At 39.3% G+C, this 25,169-nt stretch overlaps 1 protein-coding gene across 1 annotated transcript in view; it reads left to right on the top strand.

The window, feature by feature from the left end:
• The window catches only part of LOC146133569 (uncharacterized), a 49,439-nt gene that overhangs the window by 16,753 nt on the left and 7,517 nt on the right, over nt 1-25,169 (top strand). Inside the window, exons 6-8 of the mRNA XM_083397793.1 lie at nt 355-618; nt 1,914-1,995; nt 3,361-3,569. Of these exons, the coding sequence (XP_083253919.1) occupies nt 355-618; nt 1,914-1,995; nt 3,361-3,569 (555 nt within the window). The remainder of the gene's footprint in view (nt 1-354; nt 619-1,913; nt 1,996-3,360; nt 3,570-25,169) is intronic.

Raw genomic sequence — 25,169 nt, forward strand, 5'->3', positions numbered from 1 at the left:
GTGGTTAAGTTTCCTCGTTTTAACAAAGGATTTTAGGTTGTGTTTTTGTAAACCAAGTATTTGTATGACAAAACTAAAGCTTAGGCAAGTTTGTATAGTTTATGGTTTATGGTATGGCGAACTCATGAGTCATGACTAGGATAATGTCAGTTATAACTCCTAATATTTCTGTTATGTAAGAGTGAATCCAAATGGCGTCTTAGATAGAAAATACGGTGGACATACTTATGGCTTAAATCACGTTGTGTTTGATTGCGATCTTTGGTAAAATTTCGTCCAAAAACCAATTCAAAGCACGTTACTCCTCTCTGTGACCACTGACCAATGCTCTTAACTTCACGCTCTTTTTCACAGACTGCCCAGACGTCGACCACAATCAGCCAAGCGGCTCTTCCGCAAACCGCGCACTCAATACAAGGCCAGGTCCCCGCCCACGACACACCCCTTGTTCAAACCCTACCTCCAACAGCAACGTCACAACCACACGGTCATCATTCTTCTCCTGCTCCGGCGGAACAGACGGATGTTGCGGAGGTTGTTGACGATGAAGAAGAGAGAAAAGTCCAGGAGGAGATTGAGAACACGCGGAGGAGACTCTTGTGGCTGGAGGAGCAGCAGGTGAAAATAACTTGAAACTCTTAAAGCAGAAAACGGTAACATGAATAAGCGGAGGTGGTTTGTCTATAGGGCGGTGGTTCTCAACCCTTTCAGCTTATGGACCGAATTTTGCGAACCGGTGGACCTTCAAAAATTAAAATCAACCCAAAATGTAATTACGACAAAAGTATGCAACCTAAAAGCAAACAACGAAAACCTCAATGTAATGAGCAAATTGCTGCCGTCTTTTTGATATCATACGTGTTTTACGTGGTTTTATTGTTTTTCACGAACATCTGGTTTTATATATAATTTAACGAGTTGTAGACCTCTTTTAAACGATTGGCCACAACACTTGTAGCATTGTGACGTACGATAAAGTTCAAATTAGACCATTAACTCTACGTTACGTCGCAATGCTTCAAATTACAGAACTGGCGAAGTTCTAAATTTCATGGACAAGCAGCGTTCAACGACTTGCATTTTGCAATTGAGATATAAAATTGTAATATATTTGGCGGACCGGCAGAAAAGTTGACGCGGACCGCCACCGGTCCGCTGACCGGCGGTTGAGAACCACTGGTCTAGGGAGCTCGTTTACCAACCCTCGTAGGTTTGATTGTACAGGTAGGGCGTACAAAATAGTTCATTCAAATGTTTTAGGCTTGCCTATAGTTTAGTTTCGTCACCTAACGGCACGCTGTTCAGCTAGCTAAAAGTTCAGTAGCCATAAAAAGTAAAGACAGCGAACACACCAGTTGTGACCCAAGTTAATGACAACCGAATAGGTGGGGTATCTACGAAAAAAAAATCGCAACAGATCCGGCCGTGTTTTTCTTCCGGGAGAAAACAGACCTTTGCCAAGTTTAATCACCATGATGGGTTCTTATGCAGGCGTATTGCGGTAACGGGTCGCGCCCTTCTAAGAATATTAGCCTTTCCAATTTAAAGCACTCTGACTGTCTGGGTAATTTCTTTTTTACTGCCGACTGTATAACTTTGTCTGACGAAGGTATTTCCCGGAAATGTTGCAGCTACGATAACACGTTTTGGATGTGGTTTGTCCCGGGAAAACTGGCTTACCCCTCGTAGGTTTGATTGTACTAGTAGAGTTTTTTTTTCCAATGTTACTGAAAAGTTTGCCTGTAGTTTAGTTTCGTTTGTTGACAATTTGAGTTGAATGCCACCCAACTGCACGCTGTTTAATCAGCTAACTGAAAGTCAAGCAGCCATCTGAAGTAAAGTTAGCGAACACACCAGTTGTTACCCAAAGTGATGCGACAACCCATTCACCTGTTTCATTTCCTCTTTTACAGAATAAAATAAAGAAGAAAAAGGAAGACCAGGCGAAACGGCACAGCTTTGGCTATTCGAACGCGCGCATAGCCCAATCAATGGGTAAGTGTTGTTCAGGGAAATGTAAAGTTTAGAGCAGCGTCAAGCTTTAATGTTTTCTCCGAAATGCTTGGCACTGCGCCTGAACATCAATGTCAACTCAAACGAAAGGCTGCGGAAAATCTAATTAAAGGGCGCTCACGATAATACAATACAGTTAATGAATTCGTAGTTGTGTAACCATTTCCGTCTAAATCGCTCCGCCTCTAAATTAATTCGTGAGATCCTTTTAGCTTCAAACGCAGCTTCAGGCAAAGCCAACGATCGACATGTTGTATTGTTCATAAGCCGACAAGCACTTGGACCTCATCCCTATAGACTGCAGGATTAAGTATTAAAGAGTGACGATCAATACGGCTGGCTGTCTGTAGCAATTGATAAGGACGACAGGCTAAAAAAATCGATTTCGCGTCCATCCCGCCAAGCATTAAGCAAATGTTTCCGTTTATGCAAACCGATTTAAATAAATAGGACAGGCCTATCTCCCTTTCCGCGCTTCATAAATATAATCCAAACGCGACATGTTGGTGTGTTTTTTAATCTCTATACACCAGTGGTTCTTAACCATTTCTTAATGTCCAGTTCTATACGTTAACCCCTAAACCTTTTAATCTAAATGTTTACAAAATAGGGCAACGCAAAACTATAAAGCTAAGGATTCGCGCAAAACGTGAAAATTACTGTTAAAGTTGGAGGATCCGACCCATTTGCTCACCTTAGCTCGCCATTAACTGTTCCATTGTGCTGATCACACCTATTCTAAATCGGTCGCCTAAATGAGATAATAAAATTCGTAGCTCAAACAATTTCAAATCGCTAAATTATAAACCATGTTTTGCAGTTGCCAAAACTACATGTCGTGGATGTAAAGCGTAGGATAGCATAATAAACTTTGATGCTTATAGGTAAGTCTGTTATTAACTACAACTCGCACCCCTCTAAGAATTGTTCACCCCCGATTAAGAACCACTGCTCTATCCTAGGCTGTTTGTGTCATTTGTATTGGTTTACAACCAGGTCAACTTGATTCCGAAACTGAAAATGAATGAAGCCAAATGGACCAAACAGTTTTTGTAAAATTCTCGATGTTTTCTACATAATATTAGATTTACAAACTCTAAACTTATGGACTCCTAACGACAAACAATTGGCAGCAATCCGCAAAACCGTTTCAATTAAAAGCGCAACTTGATTCCAAAATTGAAAACGAATGGAACCAAATGGACCTAACAGTTATAGTAGAATTTTAGCTCCCTCGATGCTTTTGTTCATAAATTGGCACTTCAAAACCTAAACACATAAACGTAAAGATTCACATAAGGTGTGATCAGTTTAAAACCGATTTAATTGAAAGTGCCATTTGTCCAGACATCCCACCAAGTCACGTGATAAGCAGCACCTTGCCGCGTCGTCCCGTCACGCACGTGACCTCCGGCATCAGCCAATCAAAATCGAGCTCGTTGGCGCCGGACGACAGCAAGTTGAGCGAAAAGGAACGAAACGATATCGACGAGCTTCTGAGATCGGTGCAGGAACTCGACTTCACAGTTTCAAAGCAACGTCCCAAACCTAAAATCGTAAGTTTGTCGATAAATCTTATTGGGCCAGTTAAAGCATATCATTTTTGCTCAATTAGTGAGCTTCTTATAATTTTTTGTGTAAGATTGGAGTAAAAAGAATCAAATTAAAGTTCCTACGTACTGTAGAGTTGATGTGTGTTGTTCCAGTTCCGGTTTTTTTGTGGCGTTTTAATAAATTACGAAAATTTCAGTAGGGATTTGGTGATATTCGAGATGTCTGGTACTTCGTACTTTATTTATTCCAAAACAGATGGCGAATATTACATTAATTTGATTCTATACCATTGACTGCAATACTATGGTCAAATGAGCAAAAGTATGGCAATAAAACTCTTAAAGGTAATGTTTTCCATGTGTTCATGCACAAATTGAGTGGTCGTTTAAACTGGACAAAATAAAACGGCAGTTTTTGTTCATAGCTCCTTTTTGTTGCTAGATTGCTTAATCATCGACTTTTCCATAAAAAATCAAATATGTAACGTCTAATGCAAATCGCAGTCGGTGTAAAACGCAGACTTTTGTTTTTAGTTGCATTAGAGCAGGCATACTCTTTTTATCTGGGAATTTGTAGATACTGCCAGCAGGGATGTCGTTACGTTACATTTTTTTTTCGAGCCTGACAGAGTTGACTAAAAAACGTTGTTCCTATACTTGAGTCCTCTGAAGGCTTCGGGAATTTCCAGCATAGACCGAATAGCTGTGTTTTGACTGGTATAGACCGAATAGTTGCGGTTTTTACAAGTTGAAGTCGGTTGTAAACGAAATTTCCACACTTTAAACTGGAACTTGCCTCCAAAACAACCTCAAGTCGATTGACGCGAGGTTTCACCGGAATTTTAAGTGTGCAAAACCGCATGTATACGTGCGATCAAAATTTCATTTTAAAGCTAACGCCTAAATTGTTGTTGGAACTTGGTTTTCTGTTTTTCACATATTTATATTCAATTTTCCGGCACGTTATTATTGTTTAAATGTTTTCTATTTGTAATGCACTACATGACTATCATGGACTATATACCATTTTCATGTAATATTACGCGTTATGTATTACACTATCGCAAATTGCTTCACGATAGTTCGAAAAAGTCTTGAATTTCAAGCGTGTTAAGCGTAAATACCTAGCGTTAAATTTAGCCTCCAAATGGTCGGATTAAATACTCGGACCGGGAATCGTTTGATTTTTTTTCCGATTTTAATCTTGTCGTGAAAGGTGGTTGACGAGGGCGGCGTCGTTCCTGTCTAAACGAACATCGCATTCACATTAAACCGCGTTGAGTTTGACGTATAGCCTTGTTTATGGTAAATACAAGTCGGCAATGAATAATAGTGACGCCGGTCAGTTTTTCGGTTTTAACCGTTTAAAGTTGAAAAAAATTTGCCGGTTTGCGGGAATGTTTTTCGACAATCGTAAGGAAGAAATTTGAAAGCATTGACTAATCATTTGGCGTTGGCTGATTATTTGGTGTAATGTGTTTTCTAAAATGCCGATCACAACCTTTGCTGTGTAATCCTGCGAATGGCACACAAAAAAAATTGTGTTTTGATGTTTTATGCTGGATTAAAACAATATACATTCCTATAGCCTAAGCTCGGCCGTATCTATAGGTTACCAACTAATATTTTCTGTCCCAAGATCTGATTGCCATTAAATAACCTTTTCTAATCAACAGCTCATACAGAGAGTATTTCAGTGAGCAGATAAAATTAATCTCACAACAAACAAAACAAAAACGCTTTTTTTCGGTACTTGTTTGTAGTATCCCACGTTTCGGCTACCTACCCAGGACGCCGTTGTGTTAGGCGTGGTGTTACATTCCCCGAGGAAGGTGTCCTGGATAGGAAGCCGGAAACTTCAGATAAAATAAATATTATTATTTTAGAAGCTGCACGAAATGCCTTGCCCTCGCTGCGAGAACATAAAAGCAGCACAAAAAATATTTTTTTTTAGTTTTTTTATTATATACTATGTCTGGTGGCATATTTAATAATCCGCTTGGTTCGACTTAGCGTCGACGACAAACTATTACCAAACGTCAACGGTAACCAGCACCGTTCGGGCGTTTGTTTTGTTTTTCGCCGTGTTCGCAAAAACGCCATCGTCTTGTCGTAAGCATCTTGCGAACTTGACCTGACATACTGTTTTGTGCCCCAGGGTCACGATAGATATCTCCACTCGTTTTGGAGCGCAATGTTTTTTTTTGTGCTGCTTTTAAGTTCTCTTTGCGAGCGCAAGCCATTTCGTTCAGCTTCTGCTGATTACGTCTTCCGTATATAAGCGCCGCTCGCTTCGCACCTAAATTGGGAATAAAAGTGACGTTTTGGGGCAGCTACTGATTGCGCCTTAGGTATATGAGCTTTGTACCGAAATTCGAATAAAATTGACGTTTTAGGGCAGCTACTGATTGCGCCTTACGTATATGAGCTTTGTACTGAAATTGGAATTAAAGTGACGTTTTTGGGCAGCTTTGCCTTTTAAATATGCTGAACTATACGTCGAAGATATAGCTGGCGGAGAATGTCAAAGCAACCAAGTCAACCTCCGTGTAAGGTATGACTTTTTTAATATTTTGATTTAGAACACTCTGCCACTGCAGCCAGAGTTAAACAACTGGAGTGGTTTTAGCGTTTTCAAATTGGTTGTTATAAAATTTATTGCTTTACTTTTGCCAAATGAACATAGATTTAAAAATATTGAATTGGCGCTAAGATCTGAAGAAGTTTTAGTTATCTTCAATTTCGACAAAATGACTTTTTTTTGACATAAGAATGTGAATGGTAAATATTCGTACGCCAAGATGGTACTTTTTAACTATACAAATTACATTTCGGTGAAATCGGAAATAAATTAGAATTCGACCACACAAGCAATTAACAAATTAGAATTAGCAGCATATTACTCTAAATCGTCAAATTACTTAACTCGATTTACCAATTTGCCCAAGTCTGTCTGCCACTCCTGTGTTTGTGTAGGTGTGTTTTGAGTGACTGGCGTTTAACTGCTCTGTCGTATTTTATCCGCGTTACGTTTAAATTAAAGCGGCTGGAAATTACACGTTACATGCCGCAGCGACAGCTATTTTCCGTGTAATTTACGCTTTTATTTCGGCTACAAACGTAGCGTCACAGGTTAAGCATTTTTTATGTGTATGACGTAACGGACGGATAGCATGCCTAAGTGTTTTTATGATTCTGTATATGTTGATAGTGTTTATGATTTATGGTCCTGAAATGATAGTACAGCCGAGTTTATATTTATTAGTTATTTATTGTTTTGTAGTTTATTGAAGTTTTAAAGATGTATTTTTTAAGCTGCTCAACTTAAGGGCCATGTACAATTCAAATTGCAGCAGTCACTTAGTTTTAACAGAGCTAGCTGTGTTGAAAGGTTGGTCATTTTGCAACACATGACTTGCGAGCTCGCAACGCATTGCTACTACGTATCAGCGTTTCAATAAAAAAAATTTTCTTGTTTATTGAAGAAGGTTTTTTTAGCTACTTTTGTGTTTGGTGACTTTAGGCTTTTAAAGCAGTATTGATACGTCCTAAGTCCATAATCATTAGGCGAAATTCTTCGTTATATTAGCAAGCCCATTTATTCTATATGTATGCTTGTCGATGTGGACTTATTGTTTTATTCAGTCATTCCCACAGGGGTCAATATTAAATCAATCAAGTAATTCCGTCAAATGGTGCCTTTCGTAAATTTTATGCTTGGCGGCTCAACCTCTGCTTTCAATTATGCTAGTTAACTGACTATTGTTTTGGCCGATGATTAGTTTCATTGTTATTACTTTAAATTGTGTTGGTGATTTTTGCTCTTTTTCACGTTCGGTTGACATTGATTTTGTTGTCTGATGGTGGTTCACTACGTTTGGTGAAGTTTTCTGCAATAAAATAGGAGTTATTTCTTGTTTGTTTAAATAAACTAACAAAATTCTGTCCGTTCAATGTGTAGTTTGTGTTACAGTCTTGTATTTCTGTTTGCAAGAGTTAGCGAATTTTAAACAGTGGCTGATAGGGATGTTCAAAGTAGAATATCGAATCCTTGGATTCGAATCCAATTCTGCCGTATATTTCGGGTAATTGGAACCGATATAATTTAATGTTTTACCGCCGATTGTTGCGCCTAATTATACAAACGCGTCTGGTAAGTTGGCCTGTCGCTGCGGCGACAAATTTATAGTGATTGCTTTAAATGTAACCAGGTAGTGAAGCGTCAGCGTTTTTTCGGGTGACCAATTACTTCGCGTCTCGCGATAACGTTCGTCTAATAATTAGGTGTCAATCAAGCATTATTGGGCGAGCGACTAACGTGTATTTTCAGGTGGGGAGTTCCCAATTTCCCTAAATGCGTTAAGTTGCAAAAGTAACATTACGTTGAAAGAGGTGCTGGATGTCGACCAAATGCGCTATAGGGTTACTTAAGGTCAACTTTAGGCCAATTTTCAGCGAGGTTATCCAGTATTGCACAGCGTAATTGTCAAGTATTCGTTATGTCAATAGTAACATTCTTTGCAGTACATTATTTGACTGCATAACAGATCATTTTAGTCACAAAAAGAAGCACAAAAACCCAACAATGCTTTAAAAACAGGAACGAATTGCTAAAGAGTTCTGTGTTCGGTGTTCTGTGTTCTGTGTTGCATTGTACTCACTATTGGAAAAAATATAAGTTTTGGCAACAACCTGGACAGTGGACATATTACAGTTTGCACAACTGCTTCAAATGACAGTTGTTAAGAATGTTAAACATATGGGAGATTTTTTTTATTATAATGTACACATGTTAGCAAAAAATACCTTCCCCAAACAAAATCGAGGTTGAATAATTTAATAAAATTATACCAGGATTCGATATTCTGAATTCGTTATTCTAGATTCGAAACCTATTATTCTAGAATACCTTGGTATTATACTTTGAACATCCCTAGTGGCTGATCTGATCTTCTAATTTCAAGTTTTACTATTTTGTGCTGTACTACAAGAAACAGTTCAAATCGGTGCAATTGCGTATTGAACTTACAGACCTCGATAAGACCAGCAACGCGGCCAACTAGAATGCCGGGCTTATAAGTTCGCCTGCCGATTCCGATAAACGCCACAATTGGCTTTTGCAATTGGCATCCCCTTTTGCGTGGAAATGGATCTCGTTATAACTTTGCAGCGATTTTCCTTGAAAGCCTTGTCCCTTCAATCGCAAACAAACTATGTGGCACTTTCGGGCGCTGTGTATATGAAATGTCAAAGGGACATGACGTCTTCGACAGCATACAGTTAAGCTGCGAAGCGTAAGCATCAATTATTATCTAAGATACAGTTATACCTTTATTGAATAAACGTATAATGAAATTTGCATTCACTTTTTTTACCGATTTAATTGTACAAATTGTTTAGCGAACTAAACCAGAAGATGTTCAACGAAGTAAACCAAACACTATGTTAAATTAGTCAGCCACTAGATCAAAAATAAATTAGAAAAAAAAGAAAGAAATAGAAGAAATTTGTTTCTTATCAAGGAAACGCCATAAATAATATCATATGAACATGTCAGTCTTATAACTCGCTAGGCCTGGTTTATTATCAACTGATGCATCGGTCTTTCTCTAAAACATACCAAAAAATGGAAAGATACTTTACTTCGGGTTTTTTAGTTGGTCGTCGGTAAGTCGAAAAATCTGCATTCAGTCGCGGGTCTGTCTTGCGTTGATAACGCCTCCTGCAGTCTTACAGGTGTCAGTCGCGCAAACCGCTTTCCCTTTGGTGTTTTCGTGGGAATCACGCGTCTTGTTTACATTCGAGCACAGCCCGGTCTGCGTTGCTTCTCCGAGCTCCTATAAGGCGCATGTAATTGTTTCGATAACGATTAATATTTGTGCTCGGCACAACGCTGAGAACATTCTGGACCTAAACGTTTCTATATAGTTTTGGGAAAGTTCTTGTAAAATTAATATTATTGGTCAAAGCACGCAGCTTTAAATTTCATGGTGTATTATCGCCGGAAGTAAACAACATATCGATCAGAAATTTTTACACATTACTCAAAGCAATCGAGCTTTGCCAATAATCAGCATTTTATTAAAAAATATTAATAATCATATTTATAAATTTCGTATCGATATCCTGTTTAGTTCCGGAGATATAACACAATAAAATTTCGAGCTGTGTGCTTCCTTTGGTCAATTGTCACACCGCCGCTGTTAAAACACGCTAGTAAAGGGTAGTTTTTTCAAGACAAACAGTGACTTTTCCGAGCTTTTAGGATCACAGGATGGAGATTTCCACGCTATAAACCTTATACTATCGATGTTGGTGGAAAAATCAACGCTTAGGAGTTTTATTTCCACCTTTTTTCACATGATGGTGGAATTTAACACCATTTTTTTACGAATTTCCACCCCAAGGTGGATTATTACACCCCCCAAATTTTACAGTGGAGCGATTTTACATTTGTGCCGTTTTTTGGCAGCAACCTAAAATTGCTGTAAGGTGTTTTAAGCTGACGGTTTTAACCCAGCGGCTATGTAATCTTTGTTAGTTAAACACCGGCCTTCTAAATCCCCCGAAATCTGCAAGGTTCGCGCTCGATTGAATTTCGATTTGGCCCAGGTCTTTTTGCCAAGCAGAATCCAACAAGGAACTCCATTCACAAATTACTTGAAGATTTATGAGGTTTTAATACCGAGGCGGAGAGTAAAGACACGCCTTAAGCCGGGCAGAGCAGAAAGTAAATTCAGGCCTCGGTGGAAGATTACGTAAAGTAAACTGCGAAGTCTCGAACTAAACTCTCCCCTTGTTTTGAAACCTTATAATGCATGAACGTCACCGTCTTTTCTTGGCCAGCGAAAACGCCGGTTTTGGGTTCGACAGATTCCAGTCGGGTTGCGAAAAAAAAACAGACTTCCTACAAAAAACAAAGGATTATGTTTTCGCTGCAAGAAACCCAAAACCAAAACTGGCCGCGCTAAACGCAACACAGCTGAGTCAAACCACATTTCCAGACCCCGGAAGTACCGTGTGTACAATAGGCTCCTGGCCGGCTTGTGTTCCAATGTGCTTCGTGGCATTCCGATTGTGAGCGAACGATTTTTGGCGTGTTTAAGGCGTTCTTTACCCTTAGGGTTGTTGCTGTACAGCAGCTGTTTTCCGCTTTCGCTTTCTCTGAATAATTGCTCGTTGAGATATATTAAACTTTGCATCACGTCTGTGGAAGCCATACATCATGTATGCCAGGGGTTCTTAAAAACTGGGGTCAACGGATCCTTTGGGAGTACGTGGAATCGTTTTAGTGGATACATGATGGCCTAAGTAAAATATATTAAATTATCAAAAAAAATTGAACACTATTTTAGAAGAAAAATATTAAATGAAAAAACGTCGCTTTTTTCATGAAATGTGTTTAGACTCCACGTCAATTTCCCTTTTTTAGGGACCGAAAACAGTAGGTTTCCCAGGTTTACTTGTTTTATGACGTCCTAACTAAAATTTCATGTCGACGATGTTCCTCGCTAACCAACTTATTTGGTAAGGGTCCGCGTTCAAAAAACTTTAAAAACCCTTGATGTATGCGGTCCAGTTTTAAAAGAAAACGCATATAGAGCTTGTTAAAAATGTAGAATGTTCAAGAGCCTTCAAACCATAGCCAATTGATTAAAAGCATTAACCTAGTAACTAATTTTGTCACAAGTGAGGTGTTAGGTTATTAAAGCGTCACGTAAGGCGAAATGGAACCCTTGTTTGGGGTTTTTGATAACTTTATCGCATAAGTAGTTTTAAGGAAGGATGCTTAGCTATCCATTTTGGAGCATAATTGTTGGAGGTAATAGTAAAACGTTAGGATATCAAAGCCCATTTAGAAGTAGATAACACTTAATGTTTCAAATAATTCTTTATTCATTTTAAAAAATTAGCCTTTTTTTCAACAGATATTGAAAATGAATAAAGAGATATTCGAAACGCCTCAAAATGTTAACTATACTTCTGTATGAGCTCTGATATTCGTACTACGTCTTAGCTGTACAGCAAATCTTTTTTTGTTTTGTTAGAAGGGAACAGAAAATACAACGAAAACGTATACTTTGTAACACACGAAGTGAAACTTATAGTGAGGCATATCATGTGCAGTCGGTCATGTTAATTTTTTTTAGTTATGCAGTAAATCCAACGTCATTGTGGCGCGCTAAATGTTAAAAGAGAAACCAAGTCAGGCAGCGATCCATTTCTGTTTGTTTTCGCCGACGAAGCGTTGTCAAACACCAGACGCCAACCGCGAAATAACGCGACGGTCAATGTTGACGAATCACCTGCAAATGTCGCACGTCATACGTGTTAGATGCAATGCTGCAAGCAAATCGAGCAGTGTTTGCGGGCGTGGCGAGTTACAAAGTGCTACACATGCTTGCGCTCATTTCTTAGCATCTTCACCGCGGCCCTATAAAGACCGTCCCCCTCCTAAATCCGTTTGTTGACATTTCACATTCTGAAGTGAATTCGGTTTTGTATACTTTTGGTAGTCATTTGACCTTTATGGTATTACTTGATAACCGTGTGTTCCGTGATTTTAATTTTTCAACTCTTGTAAAGTATTTGTAGATTCTTCTGAACGGTATTGAAGGGCTTGCAATTTTCCAATTTTGTATATTTTTCGAAGTTATTTGACATACCTGCTATTATTTTAAACCTTTTTTGTCGCGTTTTTTTTTTAATTTTTAACTCTTGTAAAGTAGTTGTTAGTTGTGGATTCTTCTGAACGATATTGAGGTGCTTGCAATATTTCAATCTTGTATACATTTCGAAGTTATTTGGCTTACCTGCTATTATTTCACAACCGTTTTTTTTTAGTTGAACTCTTGTAAAGTATATTTGTAGATTCATCTGAGGGAATTTGCTGACAGTCAAGCGATTTTGATGGTAATTTACAGCGACTGTTATCCATAGTGAAACCTTGCGTTATATGCAATCGATCGCCAGAGAGGTCGTTACTTGTAATCTCTTGCAGCTTACAGCGAAATACGTTAAATTGCACCCCCTTCCATTTTTTTCTTTCTACCATAATCCCGGATGAGAGCGGCTTAAATTTCCTCCAATCTCCTAAAACGAACCGGACCGTTAATCTTTGACCTGGTTGACCTTGCCGGAATTTCATATTTTAGGCTTCAGCAACGAACCTTTGTAAAAAAAATTGGTGACCAGCCATATCAGACCACTTACCAATTAGATAGCTACGTCCTATAGCAAATCGAACGTTATTTTAAGCTCATGTTTCAGTTTTCTCTCATAAAAACGTGAACGACCTCCTGCTGAAATTCAAAAATTTTGATATTAAAAAGGGTTCGCAGACTGAAAAGTTTGTGAAGCCCTGACTTAACTATATAAGCAACACGTATTCTACTTTTGAAATCCAACATTTAAAGTCGCGTATGCATTGAGATAATATTAATTGCAATGCTTGCCAGTAAAACCACCATTGCCCTGCTATAAGAAAGATAAGTATTACAACAGGCGTTCTTACAATATTTTATATATGGGAGGTTTTGTAATAAAAAATTAAAACAACAAAACAGAAAAAAAACAGTGAAGTCATATTTCTTCTTTAGGTTCCAACGTAACATTATCTGTGGCTCTGTGAAGGCTTTGCAATAATGTAGAACTTTTTGTTTGCCTTCTTCCGATTTTGCCACCTGTCAGTTATTCCACGGAACTTGTCAAACAGCATACGAGTTGTGGGTTGTTCGTCCGATGCTTTTGGTGTTGGTTGAGGCGCTGTGTAAATTGTGCATGACATTATGTCCACATGTAATTGTTTATGGTGCAAACGAAGTGCGATAGTTTACTGCCGCATTTAAAACCTGCAAGTTGCGGCACATGCAGTTCGTTGAAAAGGAGCTTAACAGCTGGTGTTTCTTGTTTGGATAAAAAAAAAAAAATCTTCTCCGGTCAAATTTTTTTTCAAACATGCCTCTATACAAGTAATTTAAGAAGATTAAAATCATTTTTTTCTTGTGCTTTTTATATTACACACATTGTAGGTTATATGCAAAAAATCTTCTCAGGAGCGTTTTTTTAAATATTTCATCAGTGTACATATCTTGTAATAAGTGCAGATTTAACAACGGAAAAGGTATATACACACATTATGTAAGGCGTGGACTACATATAGGCTTCACATGGCTCCCATATTTCTTTTTATGTCGTGTTAAATCGTTTTGCGCAACTGTGAAGAGCCTTTATCGCTGTTTCTTAGCTTAGTGCGGTGTTCCTTAACCTTTTTTCCCACCGACTTAAATACTAAGCGTTAGAACTGTGAAATTTTGGCGACCCAATGCTTTTCAGTGAATTTTTTGTGTAAGCGAACAACACGTAAGGCAGCATAATTACGTTTGAAACAATTTAGTATGATCGATGCCTTTGTATTTCTCCTGCAATTTTCCAAAAGTTTAAATCAGTGGTTCTCAACCTTTTATGGCTTGCGGCACCCCTCAGAGATAATAAATCGGTTGCGGCACCCCTACAAGATTTTTTCATAGGCAACTCACTAGAATGTCACAATACACGAAACTGGAACAAAACACATCAATTCTACACAATTTTGGAAATTATAAATGGTTTTATTCCACTCTAATCTTAAACAAAAAGTTTGTAAGGGTTGAGCAAAAATCAGATGGCTAAAGATTCTCAAAACTCTCTGGACCGTTGGGAATTAGAAGCTGAGAAACACTGATTTGAAGCAATCTTGCTCAGGACCAATCTCAATGAATCTTATCAGTTGAGATTACTGCAGTCGGCGACCAAACCAAATGAAACGGCGACACAAAGGTCGCGACCCATGGGTTAAGAACACTGGCTTATAGTGACTATACGTTCTGTCTATTTACCTATAGGCGGTTACAAAAAAAAAGTTTGGAATATTATCAGTTTATCACCAATTTGATTTTTTATTAAAATTTTGTCACACTAAATTATCTCCTACATTTTTCTTTCACATCGGTACTTGGCTACTTATACAGCATTCGATATATATGTTTTTAAGTGCGTTTTTTTGGCGGTTAGCAGTAATCGATGGCACGCCTAACTAAACCAATGAGATAAGGATCGCCATAACTCACCAGCTGTCGGACCGTTGCCGTAAATCAATATCTGCAGTAAAGGGCGCAGGCTCATAACAATAGCCTTGCAATTTCCCCTAGGGTGAATGCAATTACGTATGCCACGCGACTTTTGTGTACGAGTCATTGCCAGTTATCGATGTCTCTCTGGGGAGACCATTGCTATTTACTTGGCTTTTCGATCGATACCGTTTTTCAATTTCAGCAACTTTTGCGCGCTTGATTGATGGAGCTTGTACCAATAAAGCATTTCTTATTATTATGCATTCATGTGTTCAACGAAATATCCTATCATTTCTCGTCGCTATACAATAATTTTACGTTTGATAAAGGGTTACAAAATTCGGATGTTGCTCATAAATTATGACTACTAGGTGTTTTGTTATAGCAAGTAAAACACTTGCTTAAAGGCAAATATTATTGAAATGTTTAGTGTTATCGCTCCGCGAGGTGGCGCTATGTGATAACGTTTGTCATGAGAATTTCCAGTTTTCGTGTAATCATATGACATGGATAGAAGTTCAAAACACTAGTGAAGGAAGCGTGTTAAGCAAACAAGCAACTCAACGACCCTTGCTTTTAAACATAGCTGGCCCAAACAATATTTAACTCCCAAAATATGACAAAAAATGTCTTTGAATTTGCACTAATTTTCCATCCCTAATGTTGCTATACCAAACCCAAGCTTTAACATATGTTTACGATAATTTAGCTTGTTAAGGAATTTGCAGTCAAAAAGGAGTAGATCGACATCACGTTGATTAAGACGTTAGGACACGAACTTGTATTATCATCAGTTAATCTTCAGTTTTTCGACAATTGGTGCTGGAACTTGAAAATACGACATACCACAGATCGACAACCATGGATTTAAGCCAGGGGTCGGCAACCTTTGCGGGCCGCACAAAATGTTAACTAAGAATTTTGTTGTTCTAATTTTGAAACAACTGTGAATCAGGCCGGTATCGGATTTTTAGCAAAAAAGGCAGTGACGTAATGGCAAAAAGCAAAGCCTCATCCAAAACCACTATTTGTCGTTTGGTATATCATATTTAAGCTGTCCAGTCTGTTATGTGTACAACAGGATGCTATCTCCTAACGACGCCGCCAATCAAGGGCAATAACTGATGCCCATATACGCCTCTGCGATTGGCTGTTAAACATCGGTGACGTAGTTCTGCTGTGTTGTATCTACTCCGATTGACGTCATAGCTCGCGTGCTTGGCGCGCTTTTAAAGATGTTTCCAGATTGAAAGACCAAGGGAACTCGGTTGTCGTGGTACACGGGCAAAGGGCACCGTTTGACCCCCAAACATGGTCATTTTTTTTGAAGTGGAGCTCTGTAATTTTGCATTGTTTCGGTAAACTTGTGGCTCCATCCTTACAAGAACTTTCCGTTTTACGCCTTAAATAATTCGTTTCCATAAAAACTACATTTCATCTGGCGAAGTTGTAATTTGTAGCTAATCTTTTAAGCACAAGACAATTTGCGCATTCTAAACACTTCAATACCGGTTGTCTTGTGCTTTAAATCATCCCACAGTAAACGACGCACATCCAGCCTTGGCGTAGCGAAGTTTGAGTTCAGATTTCCCAGGAGCTTCGGGAATTTCCATCTAAATACTGTAACGCCACTATTTCTGTCGCCTTAGCTAATGCCCGGACGCACCCTACAACACATCAAGCGACATCGTGTTCTGTCAGACACCGATGATGACAACGTCTTCCACACACTTGTAATGCGGCGTGAGAAACAACGTTCATTGCACGATCTCGCGTCACTTCGACAAGTCCTTGGGAGTCTAGACTTGGACGTACTAAGCGTTGGACAAGTTTGCAAGGCTACATCAAAGAGAACCGATTTATTTTTATTACATCCAATTTCCCAACACGCGACATGTGAAAAAGAATAGTGCAAAAAAAGGAAAAAGTATAATTAAACGAGGACCTGGTGTTGTTTTTAAGTGGGATAGTAACCCGGTCGTATAAATCCTCATTATCGGCATTTCCCAAGCGTTTCTTGGCGAGATGACGATCGCCACACATGAACTAGACTTGTTGTGTTAAAAAACAGGAAAAAAGTATGCTTTAAACGGGAGCATCAAGTTGTTTTAAGTGGTCCAGTCTCCCGGTGCTATATCTCCTCATTATCGCGATTACTCAAGCGTCGTTCCCTTTCGAGATGGCGAAGTGAGATAACCCGCAAATCGAGCGAACCAGCTTGTGATTCATAAATTTGCTTTTTCGTGCTGCGAGACATTTGTCGGCGGTTGGAAAACTGTATAGCTGCCCATTGCTGCACAATGCAGTTAAACGCTGGAAGTTTTCAGTCGCAATGGACATGTTTACCAACTTCGAAACTGCTGTGAAGTTTGGCAAAAAAATGATCGTGGCTAGTGATGTCAGATTTTAACATTTTAATGAATCTGATACCGATACCCGATATTTTGGACGAAAAGTATCGTTTAGTGTTATTAGGTTATTCACATCTACTTTATTGCTCGATAAATTTGTGTTTCAAAAAGAAAATCGCTGGTTGGATCCGATCGGCACCCATACCAGCCTAGTATCGAACGAGTACCGATACTAACCACTTAGTATCGGGTATCGGATCCAACCCGATATTATCGGACATCCCGAAGTATAACTTTAACATGCTTTAGTTTGCCAAGGGTTGCGCTTGTTTATCTTGGTTCTATTCTTTTACTTAGAACGTTGTAGTAGAACGTTGTACCCGGCTTGGCCAAAACGCACTTTTTCATCTTACGGGTCAAACCCGTTGTTCTGCCGTCCCCTAAATGTGGCCGCGACGCAAAACAATGCGAATATACGCTTCTTTCATCCAAAACGTTTGACCTTATCCGCGAAATACGAATCGCGCACCACGACCCACGTTCGAATCCCATGCCGCAAAAACCGCAAATAGCCCGCGCTGTCTGCCATCGTGCGTCGAGCTAGCAGCAGCCACAAGGCCATTGTTACCTCACAGGGGCCGCGAACAATAAAACAGAACAGAAGCCGTACCGGAACTGAAGCGACTTCCAAAAATGTACCGGCGCCTTGTGAGAATGCCGACGCGAAACAAAACAAGCCGTTCTGCGCCTTTTTTCTCAAGGCCTGAAAGAGACGAGCGGTCGACGGCGACCAGCGGCTCGTTTGAGCTTAGCAAGTAAGCCGTTTTGAGAAAATTGGAAAGCGCTATTTATGGCTTTTTTATTTTGGGTGGAGTGCCGTTGTTGTTTGGACAGCTTGCGTGTGAAGTCGGCATCAATGGGTGATATTTTTGTATTCCTGGCTTTTTATTAGTGGAAAAGTGTTGCACAGTGCAACGACAGGTAAATAAGTATTGGTTATCACCTGACTTGGTCGGCTAGGTTTATCAAGCTTTAAGTTAAGTGACTAAAATTCGCTTTAGTTGGCGCCTGGGATCTTTATTCTAATATTTTGCACTTACGTGAAAATCGAGTGTATTTCAAATTTGTTCCAAAATTGTCAAACATTTTATGAGTAGCAGCTCGAAATTCAGTTGTATCCGAATCCTTAATAAATTTCAGATGAATCCTAACCATCGTGGAACGGCTTAACCCATGAAAAAAACAAAAAAAAACTGAGTCGCTTTGGTTATACTGAGCCAACTTCATCGCTATTGCAACTTCATCGCTAGAGTTGTTGACTCGATTTTAACCGTTGTCCAGTGGACCTGTCAGCGCCCAGTTTAGAGCGATATCAGTTAGGGTTTTTCATTCCAGCACAACAACAGGCCATTGACACGCTTGCCACCGGCCAGATCCAATAGGAAGTGTCGCTGTTTGTCCTTCTTATCTCGCGCCTACGATCACTTGACGCCGTCGCGGCGACACGGTTCCGCTTAGCGCGAGCAAAAGGCAGAATGACGTGCGTAATATGCCGCCGTCGTAATGGAAAGTTGGTTTAGCGACGAGAATTGAACTTTTATTTTATTTTTTTTAAGCTGATAGATTTTGCTGAAATTTGGCAATCGCCCTGCTTCCCGTGATTTTGAGCTTAGGCCTACTCGTTTAGAGCGGATATCATTTTTAATGAAAAGACTTTGAGCAGTGGTTCTCAAGCGTTGAAATTCCTACCACATTTAGAACGTGTTTAGCAAGAATTAGGTTATTAAAACGGTGCTATTAGTTATTTTTTTGTTTTGCAACAAAGCAATTCGTAGAAAATGGTCAGTTTAATTCTTGTCCCCGTTTTTTTTTCAAAAACAGTGAATGCCTTTGCTACTACTAGCTGGATACATTTGATAACCCCCGGGACAACTTGTATGCCACCGTATACGCTGGACCATAATGCTATACCACTGTAACGTTTGCGCTTGTAGCATAAAAGACAGCAGACCAGCCAAGCGTATAGGCGCAAAAGGGTTAAGCGAGTAATTGAGGGATCGGCCTATCGGGGATCTGCGGCTATTTGGGGCCGACGGCGTTCACTCGATAAGGTTCCTGCCTTCGCACTTCGAACGATAAGAAGCCTCGGCTTGTGCTCAGTCCGTTTCCAGCAGTCGACTAGCTGGTTTTGCCGCCTTGGCTGGAGTTGTTGTTGGATAACTCGCGGACAGGATGCAGGGTTTAATGCTGTTTATTGTCGAGTGGTTGTCTTTGATCTTCTGATCGTATAAGCGCTTTTATTCCCTAACGGAAACGTTTGATATACGGTTTTGTCGGAGTGCGCACGGCTGAGGTGTGTTTTAGTTTTTAGGCGATCGCGCAGCGTTTTTCGCGGCATGTGGCTTTTAAGTTAATATCGTTGTGTTTGTGCGAGTACTATGTAAGTTGCCTTTGATGTCGTTTTGGAGAAAAATTAAAACGACAAACCAAAATTACATTCCTTTTTCTTAAGCTATGAGCAAATAATTTATAACCAAGTTTGTTTATGACTCGGACAGTTCATGCTAAGCGAACGAGACAGTTATACTTATCAACTTTAAAACTAGGCTGTCGGAATGCAGGTTCTGAAACTGATTTTGAAGCACTCATTGCCGAATAAGTCAAAGCAGCATTACGAACGTTTTGGAATAACTCGCATTCGTGTCACTTCAGTTCTTTTGCAGCTTACCTTAATCCTTGGGACGTGCGATTGGGGTTTGTTACGTGATCTCCATAGAATCTGCGGCATATAAGGAGCCACAATTCAGATTTTTCTTGTGACTAAGTTCACCAGTTGTTATATAACAAGGAAGAATTGTTTTTATTTTCTTCTGGTCGATTTAAACTATTTGCGTTCCTTCTATATTTTAATTTTTCATGGCAATTGCTAATACAGCATGCACATCCCGACAAAAACTTGTACAGATAACTTAAACCACAACAAGTTTGAATGTTGATTATTTGCGAAATATGCATTGGCTAAAGATTTAAATTTACAAAAATTAAATTTGTTACAGACTTGAATTTAAAAACAAACTACCCTTTGTTTTTTGTGGCCATTACATACGCACCAGGTAATCACCACTTCTTGTGTATCAAGTTGTGCAATTTTTGTGACGAAAAACTTGATGTATCATTTGTTTTCATACTAAATTTTGTGATTATCGCGACCTAATTTTTTTTTATTTATGTATTTTGTTTTTAAATTGTTGGTGCTTTTATACTGTGTTTCAAAGCCTGTCTTGCTTTTGCCGTATTAGACAGTGTAATTGATTATGCTCGCTTAGTATAACGTTGCACAGCGAAATCTGTTCAATCAATTCCAAGTGTCTCCGCTCGTTATGAGCTGTCGTTTCGCATGGGCGACTCCGCGGCGACGCATGAGCGATTGCGCGTGTGTGCCAGTTTTCATTAGCTCCATGGGTGGTTGGCGTTTTAAGTGATTTACGAGTTTGTTGATGCTGAGCGACTGAACGTTGTTATTTGGTCCATAGGGCCCAGACGAAATTGTGGGCCTGTGTCTGCTTAGTTTAAACAGATTTGACTCGATAAAGTTAACCCCCTTTTCCGTTTGCCGTCAATTTGTACTAATGTCCACTAAATTTATTACAGTTTTGTGTTTCCAAAAATCGGTAGGTCCAATTGTCGCGTTCTGGTTAAATATTGTAACTAATATTCGAAAATCTTTTGCACTAACACTTTCTGCGAGTTTACCAAAATACAATGCATGTTTGTAGTTGACTTATCAGTTAGTAAGCAATTAATGTTGTAATGACTTAAGTCGAGGACTTAACATAAGTGCACTGTTTGAAAATGACTTTCACCACTGGGAATGTTCATGACGTCATAATAAGGATGTTCGCGCACATGGCGGCACTTCCTGTGTTTATCGAATTTCGCGCAAAGTTATCGGACCAGCAACTGTGGAGTGTTGAGTGGGACCTGTTACAATGGTTTGGTGATACTAATGCGTTAACTGGTCAAATCTGGCAAGTGTTGAACGAGGCTTTCCAGTAAGAGTTGCACAGAGAGGCTTGACAAAGATAGCTTGGCGACATTAAAAATCACAAACTCAATACAAAACAACAGTTTGGAAGTATCAGTACGAAAAAGCTAATTTAATTGTTATGCGACCATTTTACTTTACTATGATAAGATATCCTGTCAAAACGTATGTTTGTCTTTTTACATGGAAAACACCAGCTATACACTGCAAAATTAAGCTTGTAAACCTGCGCTTTTATATTTTTACCTTTTCACTACCCTTCGCAACTTCGAAAAAATTTCGCCGCATACCTTCGCCTGTTTATCTCACAACAGGGCCTTCCCCCAGTGCCAGCTTTGGGCTTCTGGGCTTCCATATAAGGCGAGGCTTGATGCAGTGTTATGTTGCGGCTCTCCTGTCGGCATGCTTCGCTGGCTGATTGATCGACCGATATACCCAGTCGCTCTTTCCCGCGTTTCAGCGCTTTTTGACGAAGATTATGGGTAACTTTTGGCAATAATGGGTTTTTACGAACGTGCCAGCACTTATTAGTAAAACACTAAAACTTCAGGCCCATAATTTTCGAAAAAAAAAAGACGCAGCCCATCAACTTTCTCTGATCACCTACAACTGTAGGTGTTGTACGGTCATACAGTTGCTGGTATATTCTTAGGGTTTTAAAAGTCAATGACATTAATTTTAGCAAAAAGCATCATAGATATTCACGACTTAAACGTTAAGTATTTACATCGTTTTAAAAATCGTTTAGAAATGGAATTGTTCCTACAAACCTTGTTTCTATCAGTATTTAGGCAACAAAAACATTGTTTATATTTATTTAAGTTTCAATTGAACAACGCCTGTTGCCCAAACATTGCTTAAAATTACAAACGTATAGTGCAAATTATTTCTAAAAGTTAAAAAGTCACGGACCAACAATGCTCGTAGTACAGGATCTCCTATTCACAACAAGATGTTCGCAACCCTAAGTAGAAAGGTTGATTGGCACCCAACGTTTTCGGTCTCCTTCTTTGCACTAAAACATGCGCCCATATTTGGTCTTGAGCTCGCGCGAGTATCACCGACGCAATACACTCGGTTCGCATAATTGCTCGACCAAACAAGCAAACTGCAAATACCTGGGAACCGCATGAAGTCTGGCGCGCGGCCAAACGCCATAACAAGCACTGCTTTGTTGTTTTCTCAACGGTTCAATCCGTGCTGCATTCCATTGTATCGTTTTTTGCTTTTTTTGTAAGGAAAGGTTGCAATGAAGGCACTAATCGAATTCGAGTGACAATGGAAATTTCTATTTTCACTTTTAATTTGCAAATGGTTCTCCTTCTTAGAAGTGAACTTCGAAATTGATTACATTTTTAGACGTATAAGAATATCAAAGTCCATACAGAAGTATAGGTAGCATCTTGAACGTTTCGAATAAGTCTTGATTTATTTTTAGATTTATTCGAAACTTTCAAAAAGCTATATACTTCTGTATGGGCTTTGACGTTCCTACTACGTCTCACTACAACGTCCTGTCGTCCAACCATTGTGGCTCCATAATTCCATATTCTTTGTCAATACACGAAATGCTGTCGCACTTGTCAATTCGGTAGGGATTACATCCTCTGGAAAGTTTAGCGAATTGTATTTGGGGCTTTTTTGAACCTATTTGTTCCATTGTCCTTTGATTTTTGAAGTTTCACACAGAAAAACGGTCGTACGTCCTTAGCGACATTTAAGCTTGCCAACGATGCTCTGTCAACTGGGGTTAATAATCTGTTAATAGCCCAACAATTTTTTGGGCGTTCGGTATGCATGGTTGCCGCTGCATTTGACTGCGGCATTTGTGGCGCATTTGGGCCGTTTAACCGTTAGTTATTAACTCAATCTTACTCGTGAACGAGATAAACCTTTTAATGTGAATGACTTGATAAACAAGATCGTCTATAGTTCCTGTTGGTTTTGAGTCACTTGTTGCATGTTGTACGCCATCAATAAAATACTGCAGGTAGGCTATCATAAGTATGGCATATGGTTACTAAAATTTGTTTTTTGCAGTTTTGTTGTTAAAAGTTGTCAAAACACAGTTTGGGAAGAGGGTGGCATGGTGCTAAATCCCTGTGCAAAACTTAGAACTCCATCACCAATATCATACTGTTTTGACTAAACATAGCTCAAATTGGCCATAATAGGTAGCAAATATTCTCCCATTCACCGATAAACTATTAAAAAATTGTACAAGAATTATAAAAGGTTACATATATTGCAGTAGAGCTCGCTCCCCCCAAAAATTGATTGGCGCCGTCAGCCAACTGACAAATAACTCGTTGGTTGCTTTAACGACCAAAAAAATGTCCTTAGTCTTTTACCTGAAAGCGACGAACTTGAAATATTTCACCAATTCACGACTTTTTTGACGTTTTCTGTTAACGCACAACGCGTCTACGGTGACCCAACATAAAGAGGTTTAAACCATTTAAAATTCCCTTATACTGCCCTCGTCCGCTACCCAAATATCGAAATATTAATTGCACAAGTTGAGCGTATTTCAGACCAAGTTATATAATGGACTTTTCCACGGACGACCGAAATTCGCAAACCGCTTCTCACAGCTATTGAATTGCTCCGTTTTGTTTGGTCGAGACGATCCTTAAATGGGCGCTTTTTTCTCGGCAATTTCCCGAACTGATTTTTGTATAACTAGACCCTCAAAATAGTTTACGGACTGCGATTTATTAACGTTGTGCCAATCCATTTCGTTTTGTTAGCGCAAATCTCTGCAATAAATAAGTTTGGTACGCTATGCCTGAAATAGTATATATACCATGCAATTTATAATGTTGTAAGTTGTTTTGTCGTAAAAATACTACGTAAATGTGCTTGTTTTTATTAATGGGTTGTGCGAAATCTTGTCGAGAATTCAATACAATTTGTCTTTATGTAATGCAACCAACCCTATTTTGTTCAATTGAAATACCTGGAGAGAAACTGTGGGTAGGCTTATGGTGTGTTGCCAAGCGTTGTCCGCGAAAACGAATTTCAATGCAATCGCGACGCTTCAGATCTGCAATTTACTGATGCTTGTACACCTTGGCTCGGTCGCCTACCGTTCCTTCTGTAAATAATTTATACACGGTCTTGGACGCCACTTACGCTAGCTCCCCTTATCTTGGTACCAAGTTTATTCAGCCTACACAACACGGGAGTCGTTGTAGCGCGATCGCTCGCGAGACAACGATGGAGAGGCTGTTTTTGCGCAAAAGTTGCTAGCACTGTGGACTTCGTACGTCTGCAAAATCCCTGATTCAGGTTTTCACATCCACTGTGGTTTGAGCAATCAATTTACACCCAGTTAAGGAAACTAACGCGTGCAAGGCCACGACTTTGCAGCATGACATTACGTCATTTATAAGGCACGGGGTGAGAAAAAATGACGGGTATTACCCTGAAGAACCGTATTTTGGCTTACCTGGAACATTCACACATCGAAAGGAATAGGTTTAGGCAACACTTTTATATACGGAATCCAATGAATCTGATAAACTTTTATTAATTCACAAAAATTAAGATTTTTTATGTTTTGTCCTATACTTATTGGCAGCCATTGTTCCTGTGGTAGTACGTGATGTTTTAGTTTACAGCTTGGTTAGCGTTAAATTGTTGCATCAGTCTCAAGGCTAAATAAGAATCTATAAAAAAGACATGTATATATGTCTGCATTATTATCAATGCTGAATTATAGGTTCCCTCTAATACTGCGAATCCCGCCCTGTCGGTTTTTGTTATTCCTTCGCAATTGCATCCAAACAAAGTTCGCCCTGGCGCCCTGTAGTACGTCACCAAACGGTGATCCGTCATAAATTTCGAACAGGCGACCAATCGAACGCGAGATTAGGCCTGGCAGTCATTAATAGACGGGCTGTAAATCGTTTAAACCAGATCGCCAGTCTATCAGTCTGTTCTTCCCAGTGTTGTATAGACTTAAGTCAATGACTTGAATTAAGTCTTTCTGGCAAAATGACTTTACTTGTCTTAAGTTATTTGAGCAAAATTACTTTACTTGACTTAAGTCTTTTGAGCAAGTGACTTTGATTGAAATGAAGTTTTTTGTTTA

The sequence above is a fragment of the Ascidiella aspersa genome, chromosome 9, assembly GCF_963924565.1.
Source record: "Ascidiella aspersa chromosome 9, kaAscAspe10.2, whole genome shotgun sequence".
Classification (NCBI taxonomy): domain Eukaryota; kingdom Metazoa; phylum Chordata; class Ascidiacea; order Phlebobranchia; family Ascidiidae; genus Ascidiella; species Ascidiella aspersa.